Genomic DNA, 11,714 nt, shown 5'->3' on the forward strand with positions numbered 1-11,714 from the left:
CTTCCCTGAACACACAGGACAATACAATCCAAGGTAAAAGCCCCCGGGGTGGGGGGGGCTACAGATAAATATCCCTCCCCCCCCCCCCATAGAACCACGTTTGGTTTTTGTTCAGTTTTTGCTTTTTCTTTCTATTTTTTTTTAGCTTTTTCTTAAAAAGTCATTACAAAAAGAAGCTGCTGGGAGCCTCCTATAAAACAGGTTTAGTGTTTGCTCCAGCGGGGGGGGGGAGGGGGGGTGTCAAGGGGGGGGTCAGGATCTGACACACCCCCACCCCCACCCCCCTTTGCTCTTCACTCACAAAAACTCCCTTAAAAACCACCTGGATCATTTGGTTTCTCAACAGCTTTCCAGTAGTTTGGAGGTGAATGAAGGGTCTCAGCCTGGGGGGGGACAGGAACACTCCCCTCCCCCAAAAAGCTGCTGCATGTGAAGTGGGGGGGGACACACAGAACTGCTCTTGGCAGAGACAGGGGCTGATTGTGCCCAAGGGGATGGACACACACACACCACACACACACAAAACACAAGGTGTCAGGGACTAAGCCCACGGCAGCAGCAACCACAGCCCCCCCAGAAGGAGACCTGGACCCCCCACCAAGGGCAGGGCTGTGGATGCGGGGGGGTGGCAGTAGTGGCTTGCCCGAGGTGGGGGGGGCTTAGGTAGGAACAGCAAATGCCAAGATTTACCCTGTTCATTGGAGCACCGCTGCTGAATGCAGACACGCACACATACACACACATGGATCCTGTCCCGTCACCCCCCAAAAAGGCAGGGTCCCCCCAACCTGGTCCCTCAGTGCCCCCCCCCCCCAAAAGGATGGCAGTGGGTGCAGAGCGAGGAGTGCATGGCTCAGGCGTGGGCATGCGGGATCCACGTGGCACGGGAGGGTGCAGCATGGGGGTGCTGTGGGGAGCCCCTCACAGTCCTGGCAGGTGGGGGGGGGTGAAACGACCCCATCTCCCCCCCCTCTGAGCCGCAGTGGCCAGGGGCTGATACAGCCCCAAGACACTGGGTGTGGATGGGGGCCTTGGGAGGCTCACAGAGGAGGAAGAGGATGAGGATGAAGCCCACGCTGTTGGTCACCCCCCTCCCCAAAAGCCCTCAGAACTCCACCTTGCAGGCGGGGAAGGTCTCATCCTGCATGGCCACGGTGCTGTTGCTGCCCAGCACCGTGATGCCCAGCTCCTGCTGCCGGTCGTGGGTCTCCTGGTACCACTCGTGCATCACCAGCGAGTCAAAGGTTGGGATCAAGGTCACCTGCAAAGACACCGTCACCATCACTGCACCGGGAAGGGGCTGATCCCACTGCCCCGGGTATCCCGGGTTGGATGGGGGGGCTCACCTGGATGTCAGTGCCCCACTGGTGCTTGCCGGTGAGCAGGGCATCGAGCAGGGACCGCAGGACCCCCTCCTTCAGGTGGTCATCACCACTGACCACGTAGCAGAGGGACCGGACACGCCGGAAGAACTCCTCATCCACAGTGCGGGCGCTCCAGGAGCCGGGCAGATAAGCCAGGTCCACGTAGATGGGGGGGCTCGGGGGGGCTGCAGCCTGTGTGCCTGCAAGGATGGGGGTACAGCGCTGTGAGACCCATGGGCACAGGGACAGCGGAGCTGGAGCAACCCCATCCCCACCCAGCCCCGTACCTGCTCGGGCTCCAGCGCTGCGAGTGGTCCCCATGGTGCGGGCGTCCCCACTGGAAAGGCCCTTCTTGTCCCCAAGGAGCAGCCTGGCTTTGTCCCCGCTGTCACGAGCAGCACTGGCGGGGGTCCTGGCCTTGGGGGCCGAGCTGGGGTGCCGGGGGGGTTCAGCCTTTGGGGCGGTGGGTGCTGAGCCCACCCGGGATGGGGTCCTCTTCACCTTACCGGGAGGGTCCTTCTTCCCAGCACGGCTCTGCTCGGCTGGCAGTGCCTCGGGGTCCACCATGCAGATACCAGGCTGGGCAGGGATGGGGCAGGGATCCTTCATGGGGGCCGGCAGTGGGTCACGGGCCCTGACTGTGCCACGATGGGGCTGCTCCGAGTCCTCGTCCGACTCCAGCCCATCGGCCAGGATGGAGGGACAGTCCTCGGCGGCTGGAGGGAGGTCGGAGTCCGACAGGGTCGGCAGTGACTCGCTGACGGAGGTCGGGGGGGTCTCGCCCCGGGCACGGTGCTGCAGCAGCTCCTGCGATGGGTCACTGTCCGACAGCTCCCGGGGGCTGGCAGCGACCGAGGGCGACCGCTCCGACTTGGGGTGCTCGAACTCGCAGGGTGACACCAGGCACAGGTCCACGTCGTGGGGTGAGTCGGAGCGGCGGCCAGGCCGCGGCCCCCCATCACCGTCAGCCCACGGTGGGTGGTGGCACGGGCGCAGCGGCAGCGATAACCCCCCCTTGGTGGTGGCATCTGGCTCCGGTGTGCCCCCGGCGCCCCCCCGGGACCGCCTGCCCTCCTCCGGGGGGGACTCACTCACGGGGGGCAGCACTTGCTCGAAGGAGACCGAGAGCGACTCGTCCACCTCGGTGGAGTGCGGGGAACCCACCTCGGCCGGCAGGGACGGGGTGGTGATGGTGGGGGACACGTCGGGGACATCATCCTTGAAGGGGCTGAGGGAGAGGCAGCCGGCAGAGCCGGAGCCGTCCTGCGGCGCTTTGCCCCCACTCGGGGGCCATGGGTTTGGCTGCCGGTTGGTGCCAGTGCCTGGCTCCTCTGCACCATCATCCACCGGGGACTGGTGGAAGGGAGTGTGCCCGGCACTGGCCAGCCCCGAGCTGGCCGGGGACATCATCTCCAAGGTCTTCTCCTCGGAGCTGCCACAGGCATCCTCGCCACCCTCAGGGCCGTGGTTGAGCATCCCGGTGGGTGTGAGGTCGAAGTTGACGCTGCGGTCACTCTTGGGGGTCTTGGCCAGGGGGGACGGGGGGCAGACGGCTCGCAAAGGGCTGTTCTCCGCGTAGCGGAAGCGCTGGGGGCTGTCGGGGTCCTCCAGCCCGTTCTCCAGGCAGGAGGAGTCCCCCCCCGGCCCCCTGCCCGCTCCGTTCTCCAGCGGCAGAGGCTCCAGCTCGCCCTCGGCGGGTTCCTCATTCCTCCTCCTCCCGCCGGCCCCTGGTGAAGCCTCGGGCCCCATGTCCTCAGGAGAGGAGGATTTGGAGCAGTCCGATGTCCCCGGCTCCTTCCTGTTCCCTGCATCCCTTTGCGGGGCTTTGGCCTTGGGCTTCTCGGACTCCTTCTTGAGTGGGGGCTTCTTGATGCTCCCGGTCTTGGCCAGGGGTTTGCGGGGCTCCGGGATTGGTGTTTTCCGGGCTGGGGTCTTGGCAGGAGCCTTGGCCTCTGCCTTGGGCTCCTTCGCATCCTTCCGCAATGTCTCAGCCTTCACCTCCTTCTTCACCGCCTTCACCTCCTTCTTGGCCTCTGCCTTCACCTCGTTCCCTTCGTCCTTCCTCGGTGGCTTCTTCTCCTCTTTCCGGGGGACAGGCTCCTTCTTGGGCACCGCTTTCTCCTTGCTCAGCTTCAGCTTTGCGTCCGCCTTCAGCTTCTCCACTGAAGAGTCCAGCTTGGCTCGAGCATCCTTGGCTTTCTCCTCTTCTGACCCTGCTTTGGCCGTCTCCCCCAGGGATTTTGGCTTCTCCTTGGTCACTGCCTTCACCTCCTTCTTCTCCACCTTTGGAGCCTTCTCCTTCGGCACTGGTGTCCCAGCATCCACCAAGCTGAGCTTGGAAGCAGACTTGAGGCTCTCCTTGCTCTCTGCCCTCCTCTGCTTGAGCGGCTTCTCTGCTTGGGAAGCTGCCGGCCCCTTCAGATCATTCTTGGTGACCACAGGGTGCTTGAGGAACTCCAAGTGCTTCACCTTCTCCAGCCCCTCCAGGATACGGCCCTGCGGCGTGCAGCCAGGGAACAGGACCCGGATGATCTTCTCCGAGGGGCTGACGGGGTGCCAGACGAGCAGGGCGCACACCGAGGTCAGGCACTGCAAGGGCAGGTCCTGCTCCTTGGGGTAGCCGTTACCGGACCATTGCTGCAGGAGAAACTCCAGCTCCTTGGTGCCCCTGACGGGGTTCAGGACATACATGTCCAAGCGGCCCACTCCCATCTTCTGGAAGAGCACGGTGGGCTCGGCGCGGGGCCCGCTGTCCCGCGCCAGCAGGTTGGGACGGATGCCCAGCTTCTCCAGGTAGTGCAGGGTCAGGGCAGCCTCGTCGCAGCTCTTCAGCACCCGGGAGTTGCCCTCGATGTCCTTCAGCTTCTCGGAGGCGTTGAGGAACACGACGCCCAGCTCTGGGGAGATGAGGTTCTTGGCCCAGTCCCCGTTGCCCTGCGAGCTCTGTGATGGATCCTCCTCCAGCTCTGCCAGTTTCCTCTGCAGGAAGCTGTTGACACCGGGCAGGCTGTCGGTGCCCGCGTGCGTCACCAGGATGGAGTCGATGCGGTCCAGGTGCCGCACCAGCTTCCAGAAGGATGATTTGGGGTTCGAGCCTCCGTTGACCAGAACGTTGAAGCCGTTGACAGCAAAGAAAGCAGAGTCTCCTCTCCCGCCCGGGAAGATATAGCAGCAGGGCTTGGAGAGCTTGAGGAAGCCCACCGTGGTGGGGGGCTCCAGGAGGTCAAAGGGGGACTGAGGCTCCAGCGACTCCGAGAGGTATTCCATAAACTCCTCCAGCCCCTCCATCTCCGGCAGGATGCAACCCGGGTTGTAACGCAGCTCGATGAAGTCCTGGAGGTTGTGATGGTCCAAGCCCGAGTCCTTCCATTCCCCAAAGTCGGGGCAGCTGATTGTCAACCTGGCCTTGGCGGAGGGGTCTGCAGAGCTCAGGATGTCCCCAACCTGTGAGGGGACAGCATCAGGAGGGATGTGGCACCCAGGGGTGCCCTGCCTCAGCCCCCCTTCCCTTGGCAAGCACAGGGCACCCTTCCCAGAGGCTCCCACACACCCACCCCAAAGGGCAGGATGCAGCCAGGGCTGGGAGCCAGGGGCGGGGGGGGGGAACAGGCAGGTCCCTCCTGGGGGTGCCCAGCACCGCACCTCCTTGTCCGTGAAGATCTGGATGAAGTCCCGCAGGGAGAAGCAGCCTGTCTGCAGCATCAGCTCCCCCGTGTCCTCCACGCAGGGCCCCGCAAACACCAGCAGCTTGTGCTGGGACACGTCCGTGATGAGGTTCCGCAGCTGAGGAGAGGACAGGGATGTGAGGATGGAGGGGACACGGGGGTGGAGGGGACACAGGGATGCAGGGGACACGGAGATGCAGGGGACACAGAGATGCAGGGGACACAGAGATGCAGGGGACACAGAGATGCAGGGGACACAGAGATGCAGGGGATAGAGGGATGGAGGGGACACGGGGATGGAGGGGACACGGGGATGGAGGGGACACGGGGATGGAGGGGACACGGGGATGGAGGGGACACGGGGATGCAGGGGACACGGGGATGCAGGGGACACGGGGATGCAGGGGACACGGGGATGCAGGGGACACGGGCATGGAGAGGACAGAAGAATGGAGGGGATACAGGGATGGAGGGGGGACAGGATGAGGGGGACACAGGGATGGAAGGGGGACACAGGGATGGAAGGGGGACACAGGGATGGAAGGGGACCATAGGAATGGAGGGGGGCCATGGGGATGGAGGGAATAGAGGAATGGAGGGGATAGAGGAATGGAGGGGACACAGGGATGAGCGGGACATGGGGATGGAGGGGACACCAGGCTCCATCCTGCGGCACCCCCATGCCAGCAGCTCCGAAGGAGCCATGGCCACGTGTCCTTACTCCCCCCCCCCCCCATTCTCACCTCATCACACAGGGACTTGTCGGAGGGGTTGAGCAGCACCAGGGTCTCCAGCACATCCCCGCGGTGGTGGAGGGTCCGCTGACCTGCGGGGAGCCAGGGCTCACACCCACTCTCATCCCATGGGAATGGGATGGACAAGGACACACCGGCACCCACTGGAGACCCAACACCTACCACAGCCCCTCCCCACACACACACACTGCAGGGGGTGCGACAACGGGGACATGATGGGGAAGAGGCACTAGAGCAGCCCCAATATCCCTGCCTCCACCTTCTCCTATCCCTTCTTCCCATAGGAATCCCATCCTGCCCCAGGTGGGGGAAGGAAGCGGTTTCCCACGTGGGGCGATCATGGGGTTTGACCATGGGGTGGGGGGGCACAAAGCAACGCCTGTTCCTGCAGAAGCCTGGGGGGGGGTCTCCCACACCCCATGGGTTAACTTCACCCGGGGGGGGTGTCGGGGTGCCTGTGCTCCCCCTCCAGAGGCTTTTACCTTTCACGATGCTGGAGAACGTGGCCGAGTGGCGGGACACAAAGAGCTTCAGCTGCTCATCCAGGTTGCAGGAGGAGAGGTCGATGTCCCAGGAGCGGATCCCTTTGAAGGTGAGGGGGGGGACACAGGATAGGACTCAGCTCCGTTAGCACCCATGAGCACCCACACTGCAGCACCCACGTGGCACCACTCTGTGTAAGCACCAGCCCTGTCCCCTCGCAGGCTCCCCCCTGCTCATCCCCCGAGCCACCCTGGTGGCTTTCGGGGTGACCCCAACCCCAAGCAGCCCCCGGTATGGGGGTGATGCACCCGGTGCTGAGCGCCCTGTGCGGTGACTCAGGGCGGCTCCAGCTTCGCCAACCCAAATCCCAGCCCCGGGGCCACGCTTCCAAGTGCTATTTAAAGGAATGAACGGTGCCAGAGGAGTTGGTGCCCAGCGTGGGGAGCAGGAACCCCCAAAGCACACACACACACACCCCCCCCAGCCCTTCAGGACCCCATGTGGGGGGGGGGAGGTTTGGGGGTGTCACCAACGGCTCCCAGCCACCGATGGCGCAAGGCACGAACCCTCAGCGGTTGCACAAGGTGCTGGGGCCATGTCGGGGTGTCCCCCCCCCCCCACTATGAGTTAGGGGACCTGTTCCATGGGGTGCTCTGATGCCATGGCTTAGGGTACCCCCCCCCCTCCGTGAGACCCCCCCCCCCGACTGCATGGGGCAAGGTTCTGGGGGGTGGTGCAGGTCACAGCAGCCTGTGTGGGGCAGCACTTGGGGGGGGCAGAGAGGGTGCAGACTCTGAGGGGCTCTATGGGAAGATGCTGGGGTCTGGGGGGGTGATGACTGGGGGGCATCTGGGACAGGAGAGGGGCCAGATGCTGGGGGACAGATCCTAGGGGCCTTGGGGGGGAGATCTTGGGGGGTCTGGGGCAGGAGAGGAGGCAGATGCTGAGGGCTTGGGGGGGAAGATCCTGGAGGCTTGGGGGGGGGGGGGAACAGATCCCTAAAGGGTGGGGGTCAGGTCACAGGGACCTGTGTGGGGTAGCACTTGGGGGGGGTCTGAAGAGGGGGCAGATCCTGGGGTCTGGGGGGGCTGATGCTGGAAGGGGGGGGGGGGTGCAATAGGAGAGGGGCCAGATGCTGGGGGGGCAGATCCTAGGGGTCTGGGAGGGGGCAGATCTTGGGGGGTCTGGGGCAGGAAAGGAAGCAGATCCTGGGGGGGGGGGGCAGATCCTGGGGGGTTGGGGGGGGGGGCAGATCCTGAAGGGGTTGGGGGGGGCAGATCCTGGGGGATTGGGGGGGGCATATCCTGGGGGGTCTGGGGCAGGAAAGGAAGCAGATCCGGGGGGGGGGGCAGATCCTGGGGGTTTGGGGGCAGATCCCTGGGGGCAGATCCTGGGGGTTTGGGGGGGGCAGATCCTGAAGGGTTGGGGGGGGCAGATCCTGGGGGGTTGGGGGCAGATCCTGGGGGTTTGGGGGGGGCAGATCCTGAAGGGGTTGGGGGGGGCAGATCCTGGGGGGTTGGGGGGGCAGATCCTGGGGGGTTGGGGGGGCAGATCCTGGGGGGTTGGGGGGGCAGATCCTGAAGGGTTGGGGGGCAGATCCTGAAGGGGTTGGGGGGGGGGCAGATCCTGAAGGGGTTGGGGGGGGGCAGATCCTGAAGGGGTTGGGGGGCAGATCCTGGGGGTTAGGGGCAGATCCTGGGGGGTTGGGGGGGGGCAGATCCTGAAGGGTTGGGGGGCAGATCCTGGGGGTTAGGGGGCAGATCCTGGGGGTTAGGGGGCAGATGGGGGGGGCAGATCATGGGGGGTTGGGGGGGCAGATCCTGGGGGAAAGGGGGCAGATCCTGGGGGTTGGGGGGGGCAGATCCTGGGGGGTTTTGGAGGGGCAAGGAGGGTTGGGGGGGCAGATCCTGAAGGGTTGGGGGGCAGATCCTGGGGGTTAGGGGGCAGATCCTGGGGGTTTGGGGGGGCAGATCCTGAGGGATCCGTGTCGGGATGAGCGGAGGGGAGCATGGGTTGGGGTGGGGGGGGAGGTGAGGCCCCGGTGCCTCGGGGCGGGAGTCGCGGAGCATCCCGGTCCGTGCGGCCGCGCTATCCGCGGGCTCACCTCGCTCCAGCTGCTGCAGCGCGGCCGCCAGCAGCCCGGGCCGGTGGCAGCCGCCCCCGACGATGGCCAAGAGCGAGTAACGGCGCGGGCCCGCAGGAGCGGCCGCAGCCCCCGGAGCCGCCGCCATCTTCGGCGCCCCCCGCCCGCCTGCCTCAGCAGGGCCACGCCACGCCCCCTCCCCGGAGCGTCACCGCCGGCGAGCCCCGCCCACTGATGTCACCGCCAGCCAATCGGGTTGCGCGGCGGGGGAAACGGACTGGGGGAAAGCGGAGGTGGGGGGGGCGGCCTTAAAAGGGCAATGGAGGGGTGGGGTCGCCTCGGGTGGGGTCCGGCTGTCGGTGCGGTGCGGTGCAGTGCAGCGCAATGCAATACGATACAATACAATACAATACGATACGATACAATACAATACGATACGATACAATACAAGGAGTGCGGTGCGGTGCAGTGCAAGGGGTGCTCAGCCCAGTGCGGACCTAGGGGTGAGCGATGCAGAGACGGGAAGCAGCGCAGAGCTGGGGCTGTGCAGCGCGCTGCAGTGCTGGGATGGGGTTGCGTGGTGCAGCTCAGGGGAGAGGCTGTGCAGTGCGAGGCTGGGGCTGTGCAGTGCGAGGCTGGGGCTGTGCAGTGCGAGGCTGGGCTGTGCAGTGCGAGGCTGGGGCTGTGCAGTGCGAGGCTGGGGCTGTGCAGTGCGAGGCTGGGCTGTGCAGTGAGTGCAGTGCGCTGCGGGACTGAGCGGCCATGGGCAGTGCAGTGCGGTGCAGCGCAGGGCCTGGGGGATGCTCGACCTCTCTTTCCCTTCTCGACCCATCAGCTTCCAGCAGAGCAGCAGTAACCGGTGCCATGGGTACAAGACCGCCGAGGGCCCACCCCGAGCACGGCCCCGTGCCCCTGCCGTGCACCCCACACGGACCCACAGCACGGCGGAACACACCCCAGGCCCCCTGCCCAGGATCCCCCCAAAGAGCAGGCAGGAGCTGTGAATCCAAGTCATTTAATGTGGCCCTGGGCACCCGCAGCACCCCAGGGGAGGAGGGTGCTGAGCAGGCACATCCAAGCCCCCAGCAGCATCCCAGCGGGTGGCAGCATCCCCGGTCCCTCAGGAGCACTTGAGGATGAAGAGGTTGCAGACGGTGCCGCGGGGGCAGCTGCAGAGCTTCCCGATCCGGGCCCCCTTCCGCACTGCGCACGGTTCCCCGGGCTCGCACTGCGGGCGGCACCGTTCAGCACCGGGGCTGGACCCACAGGCGGCACCCAAAGGGTCCAGCCCCAGGGTTCAATCCCCACCGCCCCCCCCCGGCCCGGCCGTACCAAGGGCACCCAGCTCAGCCTCTTCTCCAGCGCCGGCAGCTCCCTGCTCCCCAGCTTCCCCAGCACCTCCTGCAGCTCCTCCACCTGCAGCACACAGCACAGGGTCACCCCCTTGGGGTGCGCTGGGGCTCCGGACCCGTCTCGCCCCCCGAGTCTCTGGATGCTGGTGCTGGATCCTCCCCCATCGACCAGCAGCCCCATCCCCTAAGGGCGCACCCTGGGGTGTAACCGTGCTCCGAACACCCTGTGCCTGGCTCAGGGTTCCTCCCTGCTGGAGGGATCAAGGGGTTTGTGGTGCTGGGATGGGTTCCACCACCCGGGTGCAAGCCCCCACCACCCCTCCCTGGCACCCACCACCCTGCACAGCATCTCCCGTCATCATACCCAAGCCAGAGCAACTCAGCGCTGCAAGATGCCCCTGCAGGAGTCACTGTGAGGAACACCCTGAGCACCCAGTGGTGGAAAAACAGTGGTGGGGGCTCAATTTCCCCCTCCCCAATACTCTAGGTCACCTCAGCACGGCCAGAACCAGCCCCCAGAGCGGGGCAGCAGGAGCAGGAGCACTTCAAGGTGCCCCAGAGCCATGCAGGGGATGCTGGGGCCCTATCCCCTGCAGACAACGCTCCCCCCTGCCCCTTACCAGCTCTGTCCCCTCCCGGTGCTGCCTGGGTAGGCTCTCAGCTGGCCCCAGCCCCAGCCCCGGCTCCGCAGTGCCCAGCAGGATGAGGCCGGATCCAACCAGGCAGAGCAGGTAGAGCCAAGCGCTTCCCATCCTCCCGGTGCCGGATGCGTTCTTGGATGCTCATGGATGTGCCCGGCTCAAAGGCCTTTATACCCCCTCCTGCAGCACCCACCCCATAGCCCCTGGCGTGGGCAAACACCCGCTGACGCAGGCGGGGAGCAGGCACCCAGCAGGTGCATGCGGGTCCCCCCCCCAGACCGTGACGCTGTCACCGAGGGGACGGGGGAGACACGTCCCTGGGAGCTGCATCCCATGGGATACACAAGCCCCAAGGCAGCAGCCGGGAGCGACGTCAGCGCCACGTCCATGCGGAGCAGCCCGAGAGCCGGGGGGCACAGAGCGGCTCCCCCAGGGCTGAGTCCCCCCCGCCCCGAGCCCCGAGGCTGCTGCCCGTTCATTCCCTGAGCAAACACGGCTGCGGTGGCTCATCCCAGGCGCCGGCGGTGGCGGTGGCACAGAGCAGGGTCCCTCGGGGCTGGTGCACGGTGACACAGACGGCTCCGTGCCGCGGGAGGGGACAGAGCGGGTGCTGCAGCCCCCCCCCCCCCCGGGGCCTCGTCCCTGCGAGGGGAGAGCAGGACACGCTGCTCCTGCGGCATGGAGCGGGGCCCGGATCACAGGTGGATGGTGGGGATGGAGCGATGGGGTATCCCAGACTGCCCTTCCCCATATCCCACAGCTCCGAGTCCTCCAGCATCCCCATGGGGTGCCATAGCCCCTTATGGGGTTCCTTAGTGTGCCTCAGCATCCCTATGGGGTGCCACAGCCCCTTACGGGGTTCCTTAGTGTCCCTCAGCATCCCTATGGGGTTCCACAGCCCCTTATGGGGTTCCTTCACATCCCTCAGCATCGCTATGGGGTGCCACAGCCCCTTATGGGGTTCCTTCACATCCCTCAGCATCACTATGGGGTGCCACAGCCCCTTATGGGGCTCCTTCACATCCCTCAGCATCCCTATGGGGGGCCACAGCCCCTTATGGGGTTCCTTAGTGTGCCTCAGCATCCCTATGGGGTGCCACAGCCCCTTACGGGGTTCCTTAGTGTCCCTCAGCATCCCTATGGGGTGACACAGCCCCTTATGGGGCTCCCTAGTGTCCCTCAGCATCCCTATGGGGTTCCACAGCCCCTTATGGGGTTCCTTCGCATCCCACAGCATCCCTATGGGGTGCCACAGCCCCTTATGGGGTTCCTTAGTGTGCCTCAGCATCCCTATGGGGTGCCACAGCCCCTTATGGGGCTCCTTCACGTCCCTCAGCATCCCTATGGGGTGCCACAGCCCCTTATGGGGCT

General features: G+C 65.6%; 2 protein-coding genes across 2 annotated transcripts; both read right to left on the bottom strand.

Annotated features, from left to right (window-relative positions):
• Positions 1–786: 786 nt before the first annotated feature.
• On the bottom strand, positions 787–8,513 carry MAP1S (microtubule associated protein 1S). Its single transcript, XM_062625002.1, has 6 exons — positions 8,372–8,513; positions 6,267–6,368; positions 5,773–5,855; positions 5,007–5,147; positions 1,347–4,808; positions 787–1,261 (listed from the first exon to the last, which is right to left on the bottom strand). The coding sequence occupies exons 1-6, from the start codon at positions 8,496–8,498 to the stop codon at positions 1,106–1,108; spliced, it is 4,071 nt and encodes a 1,356-aa protein (XP_062480986.1). The 5' UTR covers positions 8,499–8,513; the 3' UTR covers positions 787–1,105.
• Positions 8,514–9,349: 836 nt separating this feature from the next.
• Positions 9,350–10,785, bottom strand: LOC134166956 (cocaine- and amphetamine-regulated transcript protein-like). The gene is made up of 3 exons (XM_062625102.1): positions 10,323–10,785; positions 9,683–9,766; positions 9,350–9,578 (listed from the first exon to the last, which is right to left on the bottom strand). The coding sequence occupies exons 1-3, from the start codon at positions 10,452–10,454 to the stop codon at positions 9,471–9,473; spliced, it is 324 nt and encodes a 107-aa protein (XP_062481086.1). The 5' UTR covers positions 10,455–10,785; the 3' UTR covers positions 9,350–9,470.
• Between the last annotated feature and the right edge of the window lie 929 nt (positions 10,786–11,714).

Source organism: Pezoporus occidentalis, unplaced genomic scaffold (genome assembly GCF_034315485.1).
Source record: "Pezoporus occidentalis ecotype Australia unplaced genomic scaffold, CSIRO_AGI_Poc_V1 ctg276, whole genome shotgun sequence".
NCBI lineage: Eukaryota > Metazoa > Chordata > Aves > Psittaciformes > Psittacidae > Pezoporus > Pezoporus occidentalis.